The sequence below is a fragment of the Felis catus genome, chromosome D3 (assembly GCF_018350175.1).
Source record: "Felis catus isolate Fca126 chromosome D3, F.catus_Fca126_mat1.0, whole genome shotgun sequence".
NCBI lineage: Eukaryota > Metazoa > Chordata > Mammalia > Carnivora > Felidae > Felis > Felis catus.
Window position 1 is genome coordinate 13,854,223 of NC_058379.1, and position 21,728 is coordinate 13,875,950.

At 56.6% G+C, this 21,728-nt stretch overlaps 1 protein-coding gene across 12 annotated transcripts in view; it reads right to left on the reverse strand.

The window, feature by feature from the left end:
• TESC (tescalcin) overlaps positions 1 to 21,728 on the reverse strand; it is a 42,109-nt gene that overhangs the window by 18,563 nt on the left and 1,818 nt on the right. For 7 of the 12 annotated variants that reach the window (XM_045041083.1, XM_045041087.1, XM_045041085.1 and 4 more), the window contains exons 3-6: positions 7,155 to 7,235; positions 2,782 to 2,921; positions 1,092 to 1,153; positions 882 to 989 (exon numbers count right to left, since the gene is read on the reverse strand). In XM_045041083.1, the coding sequence (XP_044897018.1) occupies positions 882 to 989; positions 1,092 to 1,153; positions 2,782 to 2,921; positions 7,155 to 7,235 (391 nt within the window). The remainder of the gene's footprint in view (positions 1 to 881; positions 990 to 1,091; positions 1,154 to 2,781; positions 2,922 to 7,154; positions 7,236 to 21,728) is intronic. The other 5 variants (XM_045041089.1, XM_045041086.1, XM_045041082.1 and 2 more) reach the window with 2 other exon arrangements.

Here is a 21,728-nt window from a genome sequence, read left to right on the forward strand (position 1 = left end):
GCCCGACAGCCACCGCTCGCCGGGCCCAGTGTGGCGACCACTCGGCTCACCGTCTGTTTCTGGGCCCCTCCAGTTGACGGCTCTTCACTGGGGACCATCCCGGCCTCCTGCCAGGGACGTCTGGCCACATCTGGGGACACCCTTGGTTGTCACGACTAGGAGGGAGTGACTGACGTCTAATGGGTGAAGGCCAGGGATGCGGCTAAACACCCTACGACACACAGGACGGTCCCCACCACGGACGGCTGTCCCGCGTGGCGCTCTGAGAAATGACCCAGCCGCTTCCTACCAGCGCAGCCCCGACGAGCACGTGTGTGGAGGCTCCAATGCTCCCGTCTGCCTGTCCTCCTCCCCCCTCAGCCCTGCCCCAGGCCCCCGGCAGCCACACGTCCCCCTCCACGGCTACCTGCCTCTGGCCCCCGCATCACTTCTGGGGCCGGCCAGGGGCTCCCCCTCCACAGTCGCCAGCCCCGAGGCCGGCACCCCCCTCCTCTGTCCCGTTTACACGTGCCCCCCACTCCCGGCTCCACATGGGTCCCCAGACTAGGTGGCCCTGCTGACCCCTTCTCCAGACCAGAAATGCCCTCCCAGCCACTCGTCATCAACTGCGTGTGGCACGCTGACAGCAGGGCTCGGTGGGGGGGGGGGGGGGGGAGGCTACACACTGCGGGGGCTGCCTGGCGGGGTCTCCACTCCAGGGGTCTCCCCAGGGCAGGAAAGCAGTGGGGTAAGAGCAGCGAGTCGCACAGGCACCACCAGGCCTTCCAGAAACACGGACCACAAGCAGGGCAAGGTGTGGGAGTTAGCCAAGGGGCAGGGGAGGGGACCGGAGATTCTGGGGACCTGGCTCCCCCGCCGCCCCCCTCGGGGCCCTGGCTCACCATCTGCCCCACGCACACGCTGGCCGCCTCCATCATGGCCCCGTCGGCGATGGAGCGGGCCGACTCCTTCTCGATGTGCGGGTTTCCCGACAGCAGCTCCTCTACCACCTGCCGGGCGAGTAGACACAGGGTGACCTTGGGCCTCCGTCCAGGCCACGGGGCGGGGAGGTGCCAGGAGCCCTGGCCCGTGGGCAGAGGAGCATACTTTACATTTCGATATTCCTCCAGGGTGATGCGGCCGTCGCTGTCCGAGTCATACATGTGGAATAGAACTGGGGGCGGCGGCGGGGGGGAGAGAGAAGGGCTTGGTCAGACGAGCCAGGAGGGGAGCCCCGGGTCCTCCTGCTCCCCCAACCTTCCTGCTCAGAAAGCTACCTCCAAACGAGCAAAAGACACCCATAATGAACCCTAAACGGCAACCGTAGGGGTCAAGGGCAAAGGCCATGGATCCAGACCGCCTACTTCCTGGCGGGTGACCTTGGGCAAGTGACCTAACTTCTGAGCCTCGGCTCTCCCACCTATAAAACGAGGGCAACAACAACAAGAGTGTCCACTTCGAGGCGTCCCGAGGGCTCAGTGAGCCACCGAGCTGGGGGGTTAGGGACCAGCGGTCCCGGCACACTGTCAGCGCAGATGCGACACTCTCGTCGAAGTGAAGACAAATCAACATGATCCCAAAATGTCATTTCCTCGAAGACCCAAGAAGGCAGCTACCATCGGCAGGTCGTGGACCCCGCTGCCCATGTTCCAGACCCCTGGCTGGTCTGAGCCGGTCCCTGGTGGGCCCGAAGGACACCAGCACCTCCTCTCCTCTGGTTATCCCACTTGGTGACAGTCCTTTGTTCCTTTACCGGCATCACGCGGCATCCGGCAGCCCAAAGAGGCCAGGAGCCGAAGGGGGGCAACCCCTGCCCCAGCGGCTCACCCTCAAACTCACAAAGTCCCCGGCCCTGACCCCGCATGGATCAGACGCCCTGAGTCACACAGCGTGTGGCAAACGTCATTTCTTCTCATCCACACGTGACCCCGTGAGGCAAGGCTGCCCTGAGCCCGTTTCACACACTGCACTGTCGAAGCTCAGACAAGTTAATGTGTTTGCCCACGGCTGCCCCATGAAGGGAGGGGAAACCAGGGGCCCCCACGACCTCTGACCTGGCCCTTGGAGCAGGTGGGCAGCTGGGCCGCCACCAGGCTGCCCCCGGTCCAGGATGCCATCGGAAGGCCTCGGGCCACCCAGCCCGGGAAAGTTCCCGGCAGCCCTCCCGTCTGCATTCCAGAGCTAAATACAGCCCAGTCCCCGTGTTTACATGTTCCTGCCGATGAGGCTGAGCCTCGGGTGGGGTGGGGGCGGGATGTCAGGAGTCGTGGGAAAGTCCACACGGGGGACGGACATGTGACGCATGGGACCCTGGGACCCTGTGCTGCTTGGCCAGCCCGGATCACAGCCAACCCTGCTCCAGAGCCCGGAGGCCCGGGGGGTTCCTCCAGGACATATCAGCCAGAGGCTCGTCCCATGAACTTGGCATTTGAGGCACCTCGAGGACGAGGGATGCCAGGGTCTCTGCCTATGTGACCTCACTGAGCCTCACCACGGGCTGTGTTCACTCACCATCAGCACGTGTCCTGGTTCAAGGCCACACGTCTGCCTAGTGGAAGGGGCCCGGCTGGAGCCCAGGTCCTTGCTCTGTTCCCGTCACCCACTCCACCCCCCGCCATTCCCCCAAAACACCAGCTGCTGGGGGGTGTCCACGAGGAGGCCACCAGGGCGCGGCCTGGGAGGAGAAACACCAGTGGGGGCCTTCCTGGGTGCCGTAACCTGGGACCGGCGTCCCCCCACCCCCCCAGCCCTCCATGCTCGCCCACCGCCTGCCGCAGGGGCGCGGCCCCCATGCTCACGCACATCTCAGCTTCTCCTTCCGGCACAGCTGCACCTGCTCCTCGTCCATGGTGGTGTCGATGGGCCGGAAGTAGGACATGATGGTCAGGAAGTCCTCAAAGTTGATCTCGTCGGCCAGGCCACTGGATCCCTTGCGCAGGTTCCTGTGGGAGCAGAGACGGGAAGTCAGAGACGGATTAAACGCCGGATCTTACCCTTTGAGCACCGATGCTTCAGAGAACTCGGCCCTTCTGGGCACACGCCTCGCCCACGGGGGCCGTCCTAGCCTTGGGTTCTGTTTCCCAGCAACCTGCTTATGGGGTGCGGGGCAGCTGGGGGGGGTGGTGGGGGGGGGTGGGGAGGAGGTGCTGCCCTCCCCGAGCTCAGCATGAGGGGGGCCAGGGGGAGACACACAGTTGCACTGCTGTTGGCGAAGGCCGGGGTGGAGAGCTGCCTGGGTGTGCTACAGTGCGCAGGGCAGGGCCCTCAAGGGTGGGGAAACCAAGGCACCAAGCACTTCAGTAACTCACCAAACTGACCCTTTCCTTCAGATCCAGGGCGGGTAACCGCGGCCCGCGGGCCAAACCCTGCCTGCTGCCGATTTTTGTACGGTCCGTGAACCGAGAGAAGGGCTTTTATGTTTTCGAATGGTTGCAAATAGGTTTTCGGGGAGAAAAAAACCCGAAACGGTAGCTGCACTTCATGACAAACTTTGGTAAAAATCACATAAAATTTGCAAGTCAACGTCTATAAATAAAGTTTTATTGGCACACAGCCACGCCCATTCATTTGCTGTCTGTGGCTGAGCAGCCCTGACAGACACCGCGTGGCCCACGAAGCCTAAAATATTTACTCTGTGGCCTTTTGCAGAAAAAGTTTGCCGACTCCTGCTGTCTATCAGCTGCCTCAAACTCTAGCACAGCGGTCAGCTTGGCTGAGTAATCGCTTTACTACCAAAGTGAAAAGTCTACGCTTCATTTCAGGGTTGTTTTTTTTTAGCAAGTCAAGGCGGGCTCCAGGTGGTCGCCGCTGACCTGCTTTTCAGAAGGGGCAAGAAGGGTTCGTGTTCCAGGTGAGGCTCAAGCTGGGTCAGCCTCGTGGCTGGCCCGGTGCCAGGCATACAGCAGGCGCTCAGCAGACGGGCAGTTTCCCTTCTCTCCTGCAAAGATGCCCAGTTCAGACACTATTTTTCATCCTTAACTTCCCGAGGATCCCGTATGATGGAACCCTTCGAGGTGGGGAAGGACCCTGCTCACACCGCCCTCCAGACTGGCTTCTCTGTCCACAGTCCTGTTCCTGAAGGGTCTCGGGAAGCAAGGCTGACCGTGGTATTTCACGCCAAGAAAATTCTGTCTCTGCCCCCCCACCCCCTCCAAAGTCCTTCTTCACCATGCCCCTCAGAACTTCTAGGACGAGGAGTGAAGAACTATGGGATATACAGACTCTTAGCTGCAGCGTCCAGGCTGTTCTGGGGACAGGCCGGGGGAGCCCTTCCTCAGTCGTCCCCTCTTCAGAGACTTCCAGGCTGCCTGCCCACTCGCCTACCTGCCATGGCCACCCAGCCCCGCCATTCCCAGCAGGACCCTCCCCCGCTGTGCTCCAGGAGCAGCCACGTGGGCTCTTGCAAAACGCAGATCAGACCCCACTGCTCCCCTGCCCGAAGCCGTCCAGAGGCCTCGGTTCTCAGGGTAACCCCAGCTCCCCCACCTGCTGTCTCAGGCCCGGAAGGCGGGTATTGGTCTCACCAGCCACCCCAGCCCTGGACAACCCTTCCTGCCGCACTCCGGCCCCCACAGGCTTGTCCGGATGTCTATCTTCTGGACGCTCAATATCCCCCGACCGCCTGACATCACTTCCTTCCTCCTGTGGCAGCACCGCGTCTGCACCAGCCCTCCGCCAGCTGTCCTAACTCCGGACCCTCCGAGGAAGGGGGGGCTTGTCCCTCCTGCCTCTCACTGACCGCCCCGAAGTCCAGTCCCCGAGCCGGACAGAGGCCTCAGCTCCGCCCCGCTCCACGCCCCGTCCCCTCAGCCGACACCTGAATGCCACCCGAGAGCTGAAAAACCAGCTCCTGAGGCCGCTCCCAGTTCCCACGGGTGACGGATGAAAGCCAAGCTGCGACCTCGGGTCAGATTTAAGGCCCCCAAACATTCTCGCCCACGCCAGGAGTGCCCTCTCTCTCTCGTCCGAATACGCTCCCTGCTAGGGCAGTGGGGAGGAATGAAGGACCAGCCTGCGCGTTCCCGGCCCCGGCTGGCTCCCGCAGGCCCCGGGGAGCCGGCTTTGCTGGTCCCTCTGGGGCCACCACCCTCTCCCCACCCGAGTGGACCTCGTGCTACGGGAGACATGGGCCCCTCCAGCTCCACCCCACGGAAGGCTGGGTCCCTGGTGCCCGGCCAGCTACCCAGGTGGCCAGGTCCGCACAGAGCCTTTTGGAAACAAGCGTCCCCTTACAGACCCACACGCGGCAGGCAGGCGGACAACGCGCACACATCCTCACCGCCCCCCCCCCTTGCCGTGCCAGGCACCACTAGGCTCTGGTCACCCTCTGCCGTCTTCCTGTGACACCTTTCTACCCTAGACCCCAGCCCTAGACCCCCCGACCCATATCAACTCCCCCGGCACGCCCTCCCGCCACCTGTCAGCCTCACTGCCCACCGAGGCCTCCCTCCGAGACCCTTCACGCAGAACCAGGGTTACAAGGAGGTGGGGGCTCTGAATTCCAGCCCCACCTCCACCACGGACCGTGCGCCTCCCCCCCCCCCCCCCCCCCCCCCCGGCGACAGGACAATCCGCCGTGAAGGTTCCTTCAGCGCCGGCTCGTCACCTCCAACCCCAGACCGGACTCTCGCTCCGTCCTCTGGCATCCCCTCCCCGGTGGCGCAAAGCGGCCCACGGCTCTCCGGCTCCCCTCAGCAGCCCTGCCTCCAGCCTGGGGGACCGCAGGACGCTCCCTCCCGGGCCCCTACAACGCGCCGGCGGCCAGAGTGTGTGCTCCACGCCCCACCTTAAACCCATCAGTGCCCCCCCCCCGCCCCCACCGCTGCTCTCAGGTTGAGGTCAAGACCCCTCTTACTGGTCAAGAGGCTGCACGATGCAGCTCTGCCCTCCGCACCCCTCTCCTCTTGCGTGGCCTGTGCTCCGGCCAGACCTCCTTTCTGCCACACACACTCGCTGTACTTTGTGCCACAGGGCCTTTGTACATGCAATTCTGTCCTCCCAGAACACCTCCTCTCTCTGCTTTGCCTCATTAACTCTTGGTCACTGTCTCAGGCCTTGCCCTGCATCCTCCAGGGCAGCTGAGGACTCCTACCCCTACCCCATGAACAGGGAAGGCCCAGAGAGGGAGGCACAGCTGGCAGAACGAGAGCTGAGTGGCTCAGGCTCACAAACCTGAAACCTGTCCGGAAGTCACTGCCCATCTTCTGGCCACAGCATGGCTGTTCCCTTCCTCCCTCTTTCTGCCGGTTCTCCCGGTTTCTCAGCCATCTCTGCAGACACTGGCTGTCAGGCATATGGTCCCGGTGTGTTTGCCCACAGGCCCTGGCAGCCTGGAGAGGGCGTACCCGACCCGAATCTTGCTAGAGCCTCAGACAGAGCGAGCCTCCATCCAGTCACGAGAGTCTCGCAACTCCGACAACGCTGGACAGTTGAGGACACGAGCTCTGCTTGGAGCCTCAGCTCTGGGACACTGGCCCAGGTGCACCGCCTCCCTGTGCCTCAGTTTCCCTGTAAGTCAGGGCAATGAGCAGAATGATAGCCAACCTGGTACATGTCAGCAATCCTGCGAGGCAGATGCCATCGTTACATCCATTTTACAGGTAAGAAAACTGAGGTAGCCTCTGAAATCACCCTCAACGATCCCCACCTCCTGGCACTCAGCCCCGTGTGGTCCCCTCTCCTCGCGTGGGAGGCCCTGGTGACTCACTTCTCATGAAGAGGACACAGAAAAACTGACGGGAGGTCCCCGAAGTGGGGCCTGCTGGCAGCCACATGTGTGACCTTGGAAACAGAGCCGCCCCCTGTCGAGCCTTCAGATTGCTGGAGCCCCAGTGCCTTTGAACCCGAGAACTCAGTTTGCCCGTGGTTCCCTCATGTACAGAAACAGTGAGGTGGTATTTGTTTTAAACTGCTAAGTACTGGGATAATTTGTTACGCAGTCATAGCTAACTAATACACAGGCCTAGAGGGACCGAGTGAGCTGCCCAAAGTCAACGAGCCAGAGTTGTCTGACCCCAAGCTGTGCTCATAACTCCTACTCAAAGCAACCCCCTCCTCTGCTCAATGGCTTAAGGAGACATTCGGAGCACACAGCACCATAAGAAGGTACAAAGGTAAAACACTCCCTCAAGGCCAAAGTCATCTGCCATTGGGCCGGTTCAGGGACAAGGGCCCACCTGTTGTCGAAGAAGGCACGGACGATTTTGGAGCGGATCGGGTTGAGCTCCAGGTCAGGAACATTGTTGAAGTTCTCTTTGCTGAGTTCCAGGAAGGAGAAGCACCAGGAAAAAAAAGAGGGGGGAGAAATCAAATGTCAGATGGCAGGTCCACCACTTATTGGGCCGTATTTTTAATCCTGAGCCAATCCCACAAGAAGAGTCCAGAGATGAGACTGGAATGTGCTGCATTGATCTGCCCCCACTCTAACCTTTGACTGGCAGGAGCTGGGAGGATTCGGAGGCTCAAAGATGTTACGTGTCCTCGACGTTCACCCTCAGAAAAACACAGAGACACAAGATGTGCACCCCACCCCAAGGACTCAGAGACCACCGGAGGCCCATCACAGACCCCCAGTAAGGAGACCCTGGTTGGGCCATTCTGGAATTGGGGCAGCAGAATGGTGGCTTGGACACCAGAAGATAGTCTGACGAGTCCTCAGTGGGTGGCGTGGAGAGTTACTGCGTGCCCCAGCAATTCCACTCCTAGATATACGGCCAAGAGAAATGAAAACACGCATCCATGTAAAGACTCGTACGTGCGTGGTATAGCAGCCTTACTCATAAGAGCCACAAAGTGGGAATCTCCCAAGTGTCTGTGAACCGATGAGCGGATAAATTGCGGTCGATTCTCCAGCCCTAAAAAGGAGAGAAGTAGGGATCCACGCTGCAACACAGAGGAGCCTTGAAAACACTAGATGTGCTGAGTAAAAGCAGCCAGACGCCAAAGACTACACAGCGTGATTCCATCTACACGAAACATCTAGAACGGGTAAATCCGTAGAGACAGGAAGTAGACCGGTGGTTGCCAGGGGCTGGGAGAATGATGGGAAGTGACAGCAAAGGTACAAGGTTTCTTTAGAGGATGATCAAAATGTTCGGAAATTGACTGTGGGGCTGGACACACACCTTCAAGGATTCTAAAAGCCACGGAATTATATACACTTTTTTAAGATTTTATTTTTAAGCGATCTATACCCAACGTGGGGCTTGAACTCACAACCCCGAGATCAAGAGTCGCCTGCTCTACCCACTGAGGCAGCCAGGCACCCCTGGAATTATACATTTTAATGGGCAAGACGTATGGTATGTGACCTGTATTTCGGTAAAGATGTTTAAAACAACAAACAAAAACAAAAAACGATGCTGGCTTGGGGTGGGAGAGCGTGAATTTCAAACCCAGCTACCGTGTCACTGGGTCATACAGGCTGCGGGTCCACAGTCCAACCTTCCCACATAAGGCCATCCTCTGTTCTCAGAACCTGCTTCCTACTCACCTCTTTCTTCTGTTCCACGGACTTCAGGGAGTAGTCGCCTTGAAAGGGACCCAAGGCACAGGCTGGTAACCCCGGGGAGCAAGGAGGCACCCCAGGCCAGGGAAGAGGAAATAGCAGCTACTTAAAATGAGAATGTCCAGGGGTGGGATATTCATCAGATCTGGAACTCAAAACTAGAACAAAGCCCTGCTGGGAAGGAGGAAGTGCCACATACCTGGAGAATTAAGCACGGTTTGAGTTGGAAGCTTCCCAAAGCACATGGCTGACCCCTGTCCCGCCCCCACCCTACCGATGGGGAGACTGAGGCCCAGAGGGAAACGGAGACCTGGTCCTGGCGTTCAGAATCCCCTGCCCCCGTGAGCCCACCCCGACCCCCACACTCGTTTCTGTCTTTTTCCTGATGCTCCTGGCCGGGCTGGCTGGTGGGGCGCCGGGCCAAACTCAGGAGCCAGTGTCAGTGGATGCCCGCGTTTTAGATTCCTAAGATCCCAGGTCCAAAGAAGCGGTGCACTCAGGACAGTCACCTGGGGGATGGAATACTATTTGGCCATGACAAGGAATGTAGGACGGATACATGCTACGATGTAGACCAACCTTGAAGACATGGCACTAAGTGAAGGAAGCCGGGCACGGGATGCTTGGGTGGTGCAAGCAGTTGAGCATCTGGCTCTTGATTTTGGCTCAGGCTGTGATCTCGCGGTTTGTGAGTTCGAGCCCCGCACCCGGCTCGGTGCTGACAGCTCAGAGCCTGAGCCTGCTTCGGATTCTGTGTCTCCCTCTCTCTCTGCCCCTCCCTCACTTGTGTGTTTTTTTTTTTCTCTCTCTCTCAAAAGTAATTAAACATAAAAAAAAAAAGGGGAAGGGAACAAAAAAGAAAAAGAAAAAGGAAAAGACAAAGACAAAGACAAAGAAAAAGGAGCAGCCTGGCTCAAAAGGGCCACGTATGAGAGGACCCATTTATACTTGGTGACTGGAAGAGATAAATCCATAGGGACTGAAAGAAGACGACTGGTTGCCAGGGGTAGGGTGCTAGAGGGGTTGATGGTTAATTAGTACAGGGTTTCTTTGGGGGGTGGTGACAGAAATGTCCTCAAATTGATTGCATACTTTCTTTTAATATACTTTCTAAAATTCTTTTAAATGTTTATTCTTAGAGACAGAGTGTGAGCAGGGGAGGGGCAGGGAGAGAAGGGGAGACAGAACCCGGGGCAGGCTCCAGGCTCCGAGCTGTCAGCACAGAGCCTGATGCAGGGCTCGAACCCATGAACCATGAGATCATGACCTGAACCAAAGTTGGAAGCTCAACCAAGCCACCCAGGCGCTCCTAATTACATACTTTAAATGGGTAAACTGTACAATAACGTGCATTATATCTCAGTACTGCATTTTTTAAAAATCCCCGAAAATACATTTACAAACCAAAAAGCAAAGAACCACTGCACTGTGACCGTATTTACGTAAAGAACAAAAGGTACCAACACTAAGCCCTGCAGCTCGAAGTCAGGATACAGGTCAACTGCTTTTGGGGAGGGTGACCAGGAGGGGCCATGGGGAGGCTTTGAGGCTGAGAACGTTCTGCTCTCGATCTGGGTGTCGGTCATGGGTATGTTCAATCCATGAAAGTCCCTCTCCGTGACCCGACACGTTTCTGCTTTTGTCTGTGCACATCACACCCAACTGGAGACAAGAGACAGAATGCCCAGAGACCCCGCATGGGAACAAGTCAAGTCAAAGGGGCCACGTGGAGCCGGAGAGAGAATTCTGGGAGAATGGAAAAGCAGCAACCAGCTGCCCCGTGGCGAGTTAGTACATGAGACCCCAAGCGCCCTCTGGCTTTCGTTGGCCAGAGGGTCACGGCTAATTCCTCCTCAGCCTCAGTTGCCTCATCTGTAAAGCAGGCACACAGACGCCATAGACGGAAGCTTTCACACGCCCGAGCGCATGCAGCATGGGGACAGGGACTCTCATTTCCATAGCCGCACATTCTCAACCTCGTATGGCTGGGGGCATCACAGGTGCTCAGGGAGCGGAGTGGAAGGGGTGGTGAGCACGGGCGGGGCTCGCCTCCCGGTTCATTCTGTCCTGAGCACCTGGCTGGCACCAGACTCAGTTCCCCTCCCAGGTGCCCAGACCTTTCAGCTGCTCCCAGGACTTCCCCTTGGATCCTTGGAGACCATGAACCCCCAGCTGTGGCTTGCTGAGCTCGGGAATGGGCTACCAGAGGAGCTGTCCCCCAGAGCTGCTGGAAGGAGCATACTGGGGGACACACCCGGGAAATGGATCTGGTTAATTCCCCGGAAGGGAACAGAGACCATCGACAGGGAAACTGCGGGTGCTAGGGGGTTGGGAGAAACCCGGGCCTATGCTGACTCTGGAAGGAGGCAGGATAGAGGGAAGAAGGACCTCACAGAGCCTGACCAGTGTCTACAGAAGAATGGTAATAAGAAAAGAAGGCTGACCTCCCACTGACAGCAGAGGAGGTGAGGCAGCTACTCGGACTCAGACGGGGGCAGTGTCCTGGGTCCTGGCATCACAGCCTTTGGCGGGTCTGTGCAGGTGTCTCAGAAGCCCAGCTGCCCTTGCTCCCTCTCTCCATGGGTGCCTGCTGGATTCCCCCTCAAATCTCAGCTCTCCCTCACACGGGCACCATACTGATGCCCCATGCCTCAGTTTCTTCATCTGTGAATTTGGTGAACACCTAGCACCGCCCATGGCAAAGGGGATGTGAAATCAAGTGTACCCGGGTCTGGTTCAGGATCTGCTCCTCACCCGGCCCATCATCTTGGGTGAGCCTCTCCACATCTCAGAGCCTCGATTTCTCCTCTGTGAAATGGGGATCATGGGAATGCCTAGGCAGTATCATGGGGTTAACGAAATTACTAAATCCGATAAACACACATAAGGTACTTAGGACATTGCCTGACACACAGCGAGCTCTTAACTTTAAAATGAGAATAATAGGGGTGACTGGGTGACTCAGTTGGTTAAGCTTCCGACTCTTGGTTTCGGCTCAGGTCATGATCTCGCAGTTCTTGGGTTCGAGCCCTGCATGGGGCTTCTCACTGACCTCATGGAGCCTGCTTGGGATTCTCTCTCTCTCTCTCTCTCTCTCTCTCTGTCCCTCCCCCACTTGCCCTCTGTCGGTCTCAAAATAAATGAATAAAAGCTTAAAGTAAATAAATATATATGTATACACACACACGTATGCGTGTATTTAAAAGTAGAATAATACCAACTAACCTATTACTCCCAAGGTGTCTGGTAAGTGCTCTAAGAGATTTACCTTATTCTCCTACAAGGCAGACACTCATCCCCATGTTAAAGATGGGGGAAACTGAGGCAGAGAGCTAAAGAACTGTCTTGTGGCAAAGAAAAGAGACAGGCAGCACTCAGAATCCCCAGGGAGCAGATGCTAGCAAGACTTCGGTCCTGGCTGCCGGTCTCGGGGACACTCCCGGATATTTGCCAACCTCCTTTTTGAACGAGTCGATTGCAGGCCTCGAGTCCAGAGGAGCCTGGGAGAGGCTGACCGCAGTTTAATGTCCCATAAACACCAGTTTCGGTCTTGTTTTCCTTCCTCCCCCACCCCCACCGCCAGGTGCCCACTGGGCCGGTAGAACCGGCTCAGCTGAAGGTGTCGGGCCCAGGCTGCAGCCCGGGAAGGGCTCTGCTCCACCCAAGCCCAGGGCTCTGGGGCCACAGCTGATAGGCGGTGGCCAGGGGGTCCGGCCATGGGGCCCCTGTGACCAGCGGGGAGGGGTCCCCCACGGAGACCCCAGGGGCACACAACTGGCACACCTCCTCTGGGTGGGGTGGGGGATCGAACCCCCGGGGTTTAAGGGTTCTCTGCACCCCCCTCGCCCGCATCCTGAGGGCTTTCCCAGGGCCAGGCTGTGCTAAGCGCTTTGCAAACACCGCCACGTTTGATCCGCCCCACACACCCACAGTCCCCATCGTGCAGGTGAGAAAAGGAGGCTCAGGGAGGCCAAGTGAGGAGGCCACAGCCCCACAGCTAGGAGGACAGCTCTGAATCCGGCTCTAACCGCCCTGTGCGCTTCCTCACACTTGCTACTTCCTCTGGGTTGCACGGTTTTACTTGAAAGAGAGCACACAACTGAAATCTTGGTTGGGGATCTGCCCCCACCCAGCCCCGAGAGGCCCCATCCGGGACCCAGAAAGAAGGCAAGACAAGCGTCCAGCCCGCAAGGGAAGGAAAGACTGAGCAACCACCAAGGAGGGGCTCCTCCGCAAGCCTCGTCGTGGGGGCCGGTTTCCGGCAGCTCTGAGGGGCCAGCTTCTCTGCCAGGCCCTCTGCCGGCTCGGTCATCCTCAGCCCCCACCGGGCCTGACCCACCGGGAGCTGAAGACCCAGCGAGGCCCCAACGGCTCCCTGCCTGGAACTCCAGCCTCCCTGCTCTCACCGGCCCATCGGAGAAGGGTCTCTACCGCGGGGGCTGCCTGCCCAACTCTCCTGGAGGCCCCACCCTGGGGAAACTGGGGACCCATGGGGACTCACAAAGGAGGAACCAAGAGTCACTAACCGCGTGTCTCCCCGGGCAATGCTGAACAGCTCAAAGTGTCATCCCTGGACCAGGAGCATCAGTCTCACTTGGTGTGTGACACACAGAGCCCTTAGCTGGCCCGGAATCAGAGCCTGCATTTTAACGTGATCCCCGGGGAACTCGCGTGAAGGTTAACATTTAAGAAACGCTAGGAATTCCCTAACCGTGCCAGGCGTTTCTCCCATCCACGTGCCTTTGCACGAAAGATCTGGCAGAGGAGCACCTGGGTGGCTCAGTCGGTTAAGCGTCCAACTCTTGACTTCGGCTCAGGTCATGATCTTGCAGTTCGTGGGATCGAGCCCTGCATCAGGCTCTGCACACTGTGCAGCCTGCTTGGGAGTTCCTCTCCTACCCTCTCTCTCTCTCTGCCCTTCCCCAGCTCATGTACACACATTCTTACTCTCAAAATAAACACTAAATATGTGTGTGTGTATATGTATGTGTATACACACACATACACACACACACACACACACACACACACACACACACACACACACACACACACAGAAAAAGCCCTGGTCCCCTTGCCACCAGGCAAACGCCTCTTTCAGTGACTGGGGCAGCATCACCAACGTCACCCTTCCCCACCACACGCTTTCTCAACTTCTCCTGTATCTGCTCCAGGCCCGTACCCAGCTGTCCTCTCAACACCTGCCATGTACTGATCACAGGGACCTTCCACGTGCCAGACCCGCTTCCAGGTGCTGGCTTCAGCAGTGAGTGGGACAGACATCACCCCTCCTGGGATTCCAGCAGGGGAAATGAGACAGAGGGAAAATGACCTGTCTCGGGCAGCAATGAGCACTTTGCAAGCACACCAAGCAGAGACAGGACAGAGACCCCAGGGAATCGGATGAAGTCTCAGTGGGGTGACCAGGAAAGGTGACACATGGCAGAGAGCAGAGGGTGGCGAGTTCTCAAACCCCCAGGGAACACGGGGCCGTGTCTGGGGACCTTTTCGGTAGTCACCCGGTGGGGGGGGGGGTCCCAGAATGTGCTCTAAACCCTACCATGCACAGAACACCCCTGCCCCCACACATTCTCCAGCCCCAAGTGCCAATAGAAACCCCGCTCTGGAGAAAAGCATTCTAGAAAGCAGGTCATGAATGCGTTCTAGAGCTCCGAGGCGGGAACAGCAGGAACAGCCCCGTGCCCGGCACATGCCAGCCCTCAGCTAACGGCAGCTGGGGTTCCTATGTATGCACCTGACTGTGAGCAGACCTTTAACTTGACAAAGCAGGGGTGAGTGTTGCCGGGGGATGCAAAACAGGACGAGGAGTTAGGACTGGAGCAGGAGGCTGACAGGTCAGGAGGGAGGTAGGGACGAAGGCCCATCGCACAGGGTCTGCCACTGCCTCTGTCTAGCGCCCCTTCCCTCTTGTCATCACACAGAGCTCCTTCTGTCCCTTCTGTTCTAGTCCAAACATGGCCACCTACCCCAAGGTCCTTCTCCCACCACGGTCCCAAGACATGCACCCTCCCTGTCCTGTTTCCTTCCCTCATCTCACATGTGATGAGCTTGCGGGACGCGTGGGTGGCTCAGTCGGTTAAGCATCCAACTTCCACTCTGGTCATGATTTCACTCTTTGTAAGTTCAAGCCCCGCGGTGGGTTTTGTGCTGACAGCTCAGAGCCTGGAGCCTGCTTTGGATTGTGTCTCCCTCTCTCCCCTATTCATGCTCTTTTTCTCTCAAAAATAAACAAACGCTAAAAAAAAACCCCTAAAGGATACATATAATGAACTTGTGTGCATGCTAGTTCCCTCTCCGGTCCTCCCTCACCACACCCCCACCCATGTCCCCACTCCAAACAGAAGCCCCACTACCTGCTTCTGCAAGCAAGGGCTGAGTCCTTCAGCTTCTGGGGGAAAGAGTCTCTGTAAAAACTTTTTTTTTTTTAATTTTTTTTTTCAACGTTTATTTATTTTTTGGGACAGAGAGAGACAGAGCATGAACGGGGGAGGGGCAGAGAGAGAGGGAGACACAGAATCGGAAACAGGCTCCAGGCTCTGAGCCATCAGCCCAGAGCCCGACGCGGGGCTCGAACTCACGGACCGCGAGATCGTGACCTGGCTGAAGTCGGACGCTTAACCGACTGCGCCACCCAGGCGCCCCTCTGTAAAAACTTTCTATTCGAGTACTTGCGAATTATTCGGGTCCATTTAGAAAGCTTCGTCCTGTTTCAGGGACACCTTGCACCCCTCACACTGAAGGGACCCCTGCACGGCTCTCCGGGTCACCTGAACAGACAGGAGAGCGGGCCCGCTTGTGCCCCCTGTGGCCTGGGGAGTTTTACAAGCAACCGTGGGTTCTTCTCTTTCAGATGAACATGCGCCATCCAAGCTGACGCCTTAAAGGGAAGATGCGTTAACTCCCGGAACCTGTTAAACACTGACAGCAAAATGGCCCGAGGATGAAGGCAGGGCCTCAACTCTTCACTGTTGTGAGTACTTAAAGAAAGGGGAAAAAAAAAGGAAATTTCTAGCTATTTGACAAGTTAAAAGCAGAGTTACTGGATTAAAATGACTTACTTTAGACAAATGCAGTGTGATCACTGTAGGCTCTGGCTTTTCTTCTAAGCAGGGAACACCCTCCCTAAGTAAACCCATCAAAAGATGCAGCTTTAAAAAAAATTTTTTTTAATGTTTGCTTATTTTTGAGAGAGTGAGACAGAGTGTGGGTGGGGGAGGAACAGAGACAGGGAGACACAGAAATGGAAGCAGACTCCAGGCTCTGAGCTGCCAGCACAGAGCCCGACACGGGGCTCGAACCCATGAACCGTGAGATCATGACCTGAGCTGAAACCAAGGCTAGGACGCTCCACCAACTGAGCCACCCAGGTGTCCCTAAAAGATACAAATTTTAAATAGGAAAATATTTGGGGGCCTCCAGCTCTGCCTCTGAACCCCCCAGCCCTGCTGGGTGACCTTATCCTCTGGAGCCTGAGTTTCTCAATCTGGAAGATGGGATAATGGTGTGAACTTCACAGGCTCCCTGAGACCCCTAGGACCCCACGTGTGGCCATTCAGCCCCGTGCCCGGCACATGCCAGCCCTCAGCTAACGGCAGCTGGGGCTCCTACGTACGCACTTGACTGTGAGCAGACCTTTAACTCGACAGAGCCAGGGTGAGTGCCGCCGGGGGATACAAAACAGGACGCGGAGTCAGGGCTTTGTCGGTGCCCTGGCGGACAGCCTGTCCGAAGACTGCCTTATGCTTTGGGGACGAACAACGAACACCGCTCCCCGCCTTCGCCTCGTATGTCCGTGGTTCCGTTCACGCCACGACTCACTCCACACTCGGGGGCCTGGTGAATCTACAAATATTTTTGCGGTGTGGCTTTACCTAATCAGCCCTCCTACTGGCCTGCAGCACTATGTCTGACATATGGCACAGCGTCTATTTCTGGGGCTTCGAGAGCCTGCCGCGGGCCCTCTCAGGAAGTCAAATTTGCTGTTTAAGACATTCACCAGTCGAGTGGCCCGACTTCAGAAAGAGAAAGTGCAAGCAGCAATTATTGTATTTTCCTCACTACCTGCAATCCTTGGGGTTTCCTTGGGGAGGGGCTTCCCTGCTGGAAGAAGAAAACATTTTGAGGACAGAAGTCTCCGCAAAGGATTGGTACTCAATGTGTCACATGACCATTTTCTACTCAAGCATTTCTCCAAGAGGCCACGGAGCTCAGTGCTCTGTGGTCAGGGTGGATTCAGGTTTTGGGGGGCCCTTAAAGAAAAATAATGCAGCATTATGAATTTTTGTTTTTAAAATTTTTTTTAACATCTATTCATTTTTTGATAGAGACAGACGTGAGTAGGGGAGGGGCAGAGAGAGAGGGAGACACAGAATCCAAAGCAGGCTCCAGGCTCAGAACTGACAGCACAGAGCCCGACGCGGGGCTCGAACACACGGACCCTGAGATCATGAACGGAGCCGAAGTTGGATGCCCAACCGACTGAGCCACCCAGGCGCCCCGAATTTTTGTTTTTTAAATCAGATGCTGGGCTTTGTAAGAAACACACACACACACACACACACACACACACACACACACACCACAGAGTGGGAGTCCTGACACAACAGCTTTGAGGCCTCAGGGGTGAGGCCATCCCTGCACATCCTCGGATAATTTTTAGCAGGAGAGAAGACCAACCAAACATGGATAGGAAAATGGTGGGTTAACATCAAATCCGTTTGGCAGTTTTTACTCAGTTTTGATTTTTTTTTTTTAAGCTATATACAACTTATCAAAGTCACAAATTCAGAAACTCAATTCTTCATTAATAAAATTTTATATTTTTTAAAGTTTATTTATTTTGAAAGAGACCAAGTGGGGGAGGGGCAGAGAGAGGGAGAGCCAGAATCCCAAGCAGGCTCCCCACTATCCACGCAGAGTCGAACCCATGAACCGTGGAGATCATGACCTGAGCCCCTCTTCATTTTTTAATGCAACTTACAGAACTTATTAGGCCTATGTTTAAAACTTGCAGGTTTAAGTGGCCACTTTTAAGGAGCCTTTTGCGCTGGAGGTATTTACCCCTCCCACCCCCAACCCCTGCCCCATGGGATCCTAGGCTCTCGGGCACCTTCATTTTCTGAGAGGCAGGGGCAAAGGGTGCTGCCTCCCACACCCCTCACAGACTGCAGTGCTGGGGGCCTCGCCCAGCGGACCCCAGTCAGTGCCTTTCGCCAAACTCAACCCTAAGGAAGCAAAAGCTCCTTTCCCCACTCAGAAACCCCAGTATAGCCCACAGCCCCCCAGGTGTGCCCAGGTATCAGAGAGCACCCCCCCCAGGGTCACTCGGGAACCCCCTGGCAGTGTGGGGACGGTGCTAGGGACCAGATCACAGCCCAGGGCTGCTCATCCTTCTGCCCTAGGAGGGTGGGCAGGAAAGCTCTCGGGACCGAAAACCTGCCCAATCACCCTTTTCCGGGTCCTGAGAGACAGATTAGGATCAGGCAAAGTGGGTCTGGGAGGGGCTTTTCAGGCAGGCCTGTTTGCATAGAACACTGTGGCCTGTCACCTCCTTCCTGCTGGGCAGGGCTGTCACCATGTGCAGCTGACGCTACCCTCCCAGCAGAGACTAGGAAATTAGGGAGCAGGGGCTTTGGTGGTGGGAATTATACATGCCCACCGTGGATGGTAAGGGTCCTCAGACGGCAGACGAGGGCGACTGAGGTCCTGAGACCACTCGCAAGAAACGTCCACAACTTCCTTACAGAGGCATCTCAGCACTGAGCTCCTCCACTTACGAGCTGTGTGACTCAGGCACAGGTACACGACCTCTCTGAGCCTCCCGTCTGTAAAATGGGGACAACAGGTGTTCCTACCACTGCTTCCTGTGGGGTTTTTCTGAGGCTCAAGTAACATGCTCCGGCTACGCAACACAGAAAACGTGCTCAGATAATAACAGCTTACATCGGTGAGCAGTTCCTACGAGCCAGGCCCCAGATAAATTCTTTCCCGGGAATATGTACACCCTCTGGAGGGAAACAGTATTAACAACAACGGGTCTCACGTACACCATGCTTCATGGCCTATAAAGAGAACTTTGGTAGTCCTGGGGTGCCTGGGTGGCTCAGTTGGTTAAGCCTCCGATCTTTAGTTCATGAGTTTCAGCCCCACATTGGGCTCTGTGCTGACCGCTCAGAGCCTGGACCCTGCTTCAGATTCTGTCTCTCTCTGCCCCTCCCTCCCTCCCTCTCCCTCTCAAAAATAAACATTAAAAACAATTTTAAAGTGGGGCGCCTGGGTGGCGCAGTCGGTTAAGCGTCCAACTTCAGCCAGGTCACGATCTCGTGGTCCGTGGGTTCAAGCCCCGCGTCAGGCTCTGGGCTGATGGCTCAGAGCCTGGAGCCTGCTTCCGATTCTGTGTCTCCCTCTCTCTCTGCCCCTCCCCCGTTCATGCTCTGTCTCTCTCTGTCCCAAAAGTAAATAAACGTTTGGAAAAAAAAAATTAAAAAAGAAAACAATTTTAAAGAATTTTGGTAGTTCTTATACTCACTTTTGCCTCATTACTTTGGTCTCATTCATTCATTCATTCATTCATTCAACCGACCAGTTGTACCCCCGAGCATCTAGAACGTTACCAGCCCTGAACTGAGCACTAGGCCCAAGAAAAAAAGCCCCAGTTCCCGCCCTGCATGGGGCCAGCTGTCTATTAGGGGCACAGTTGCAATTCTGTAAGTGGCAGGTTGGGGCACCCCCAGGAGGAGGCCATGGGAGGACAGGAGGTAGGGGGGTTATCCTGCAGGACGTGGTGTCCACACTGAGACCTCAGCAAAGCAAAAGCCAGCATCTAAAGACCTTAGTGGACCCCAGCTAAACTACGGATGTCACCTTAAAGGCACAGGGGAGCCCCAAAAGCTGGAGCAAGGGCTGCTCACTGGGTCTCGGCAGATGCGCCAAGGGTGAGGTGTGCGGTGGTCCTGGGGGTGGGCAGGCAGAGCCGAGGGCTCGTATTCCCACGCCCTGGCCTAGCCCACGAGTGGGAGGTAGGAGTCTCCGTGCCTGAGAGGGTGCAGCCTCCACCCATAGAACCCGGGGGGCCCACTGGGCACCATCCTCCGTGCTGGGGAGGCCGACCTGCCCACGACCACCCATGCTTGTTGGAAATGCAGAGTCTCGGGCCCGGCGCCAGACCCGTGAATCAAATCCTGCCTTTGAACCAGGCTCCCAGGTGATTCACACGCACATTCACGGCCAGCGTCCCACAGGGAGGCGAACTGGAGTCACCCCATGCGGCTACAGAGAAGAGGTGCGGGGCCCAGGGAGCCTGACGGGGTGCTGACCGGGTCGGGGGCATCGTCCAGGCAGACTTGGCTGAAGAAACGTTGCTAAGGCCCAACAGCCGGGTCGGGTTTAGTCAGAGGGATGTGAGGCCAGGGAGGGAGGCCACGGGCCTGAGGGGAGTGGAGGAGGTTGGGAATACCACACAGACTGACGTCTGAGGCCAGGGGGCGGGAGAGCGGGTCAGTGGCAGAGAGAAAGGCAACTGCATTTGCTGAGTGAGCACTTAACTGTGCCCCGGGGCACCGTGCTGGCCGCCCGGGGGCCCTGCGACCTCCAGTGAATGCAGAGTCTCAGGCCCCACCCACCTGCTGAGGCCGAGCCTGCATTAGGAACATTCTCGAGTGATCCACTCACACGCTCAAGCTGGGAAAGAATGTGTGCAGGTCACAGTGTTTCAGTTCGGCCTTGCAGAGGCCCCGGAGGGGCCGCTGGGCAACACCGGGCTCGGATGCTAGAACCTCGAAGTGGGAGGGGCTCCGAGGGCCTCACAGCCCCCTCCCCACACAGCACCTGAGCTCCCCGCCTCCACTCCCGCCCCACGGTCAGACATCTGCTAACAGGCATCTCAAGGTGGGTCCCCGAGACCTCACCAACCGTGGGGAGGATGGCAGCCGGGCTGCCCAACCGGCTCAAAGTGGGATCTTCCCGCATGGCACCTGCTTACTTTCCGCACCCAAATCACTTTACGGATGAGGACGGAGGCTCAGAGACAGAGAGCAACTAACGCAAACACACACAGCCCCTCCTATACAGGAGGCCGATGCAAACGGTTTCTCAAGTCTGGGTTTTTGCCTCTGTTTCCCCCAAGTCTGGAAATTAAACACACGTGGCATGGGAGCTTAAAACCTCTCAAGAGGCAAGACCCAGAGACCCCCGACTACAGCAGCTTCTTACGGGGCTTACTGGAAAACTATCTTGAGAAAGGGGGCCCCGCCTTCACACACCACCCACTGTAGGCTGCATCCAGCAGCACAGGTACGAAGCACCTGGTACAGAGCACATGCCCAGACACTTCTGAAGGAAGGGGGGGTGCCCTTGACACTTCCAGGTTCCAACATCCAGGTGCACAGATGCGGCCTCTCCTTAGACTCCCAGGTGTCTGGCCAAGGTGTGCCCACCCGGCCCTGGGAAAGCACTCCAGTCTCCATCCCGGCTGATGGCCCAGCCCCGCTCCGTCACTGCTCTGGGAAAAACCTATTTGCATCTCTAGCCCTGGCCACGGTGACCGGCTCCGACTCGGACATGGAACGCTCTCGGAGCCGATGAGAAGCCAGGTGACTTTCCTCTGGGCTCACTCCCTCTCCTTCACGGGGCTTACCCAGGTGTCACGGGCAGAATTGACCACAACACTCCTAACTGGCTTTAATTCTGCCTTGGATACAATCAAACTGAGACAGGAGGCCACAGGACCCAAGAGATCACCAGAATCTAAGCTCTGGAAACGGATGCTTTGAAACCATGACGCGTGGGATCGACAACATGCTCTTGTTTGGACAGACCAAGGAAAGTGATCATTGTTTCTGTCAATTTCCATAAAGCTTAGGTGAAATTCTAGTCTGTTGGCTAAGAAGAAGGACGTTTCCCTGGGTTATTAAAGGTTATTAAGTATTATTTTTAAATTTTAATATTTTTAATATTATTAAATTATTATTAAGTATTATTAAATGTTGGAAGTTCAAAGACTGTAACCTTACGACCTTGCATATTTGTTTTAGGAAACTCCATCTGTTTGAAAGTCTGTGGTAGAACGCTGTTTACTGTGCGTCGGGGACCCCGCTTGCTACACTTCAACTCGAAGCTTCCTCCCCCCCAACTGTGCAACGACCAAACATGCTAACTAGGATCGCTCACTAACCTAGTTCTATAGAACTCAACCTGCATGGAAGACTGAACACACTCTCTCTTG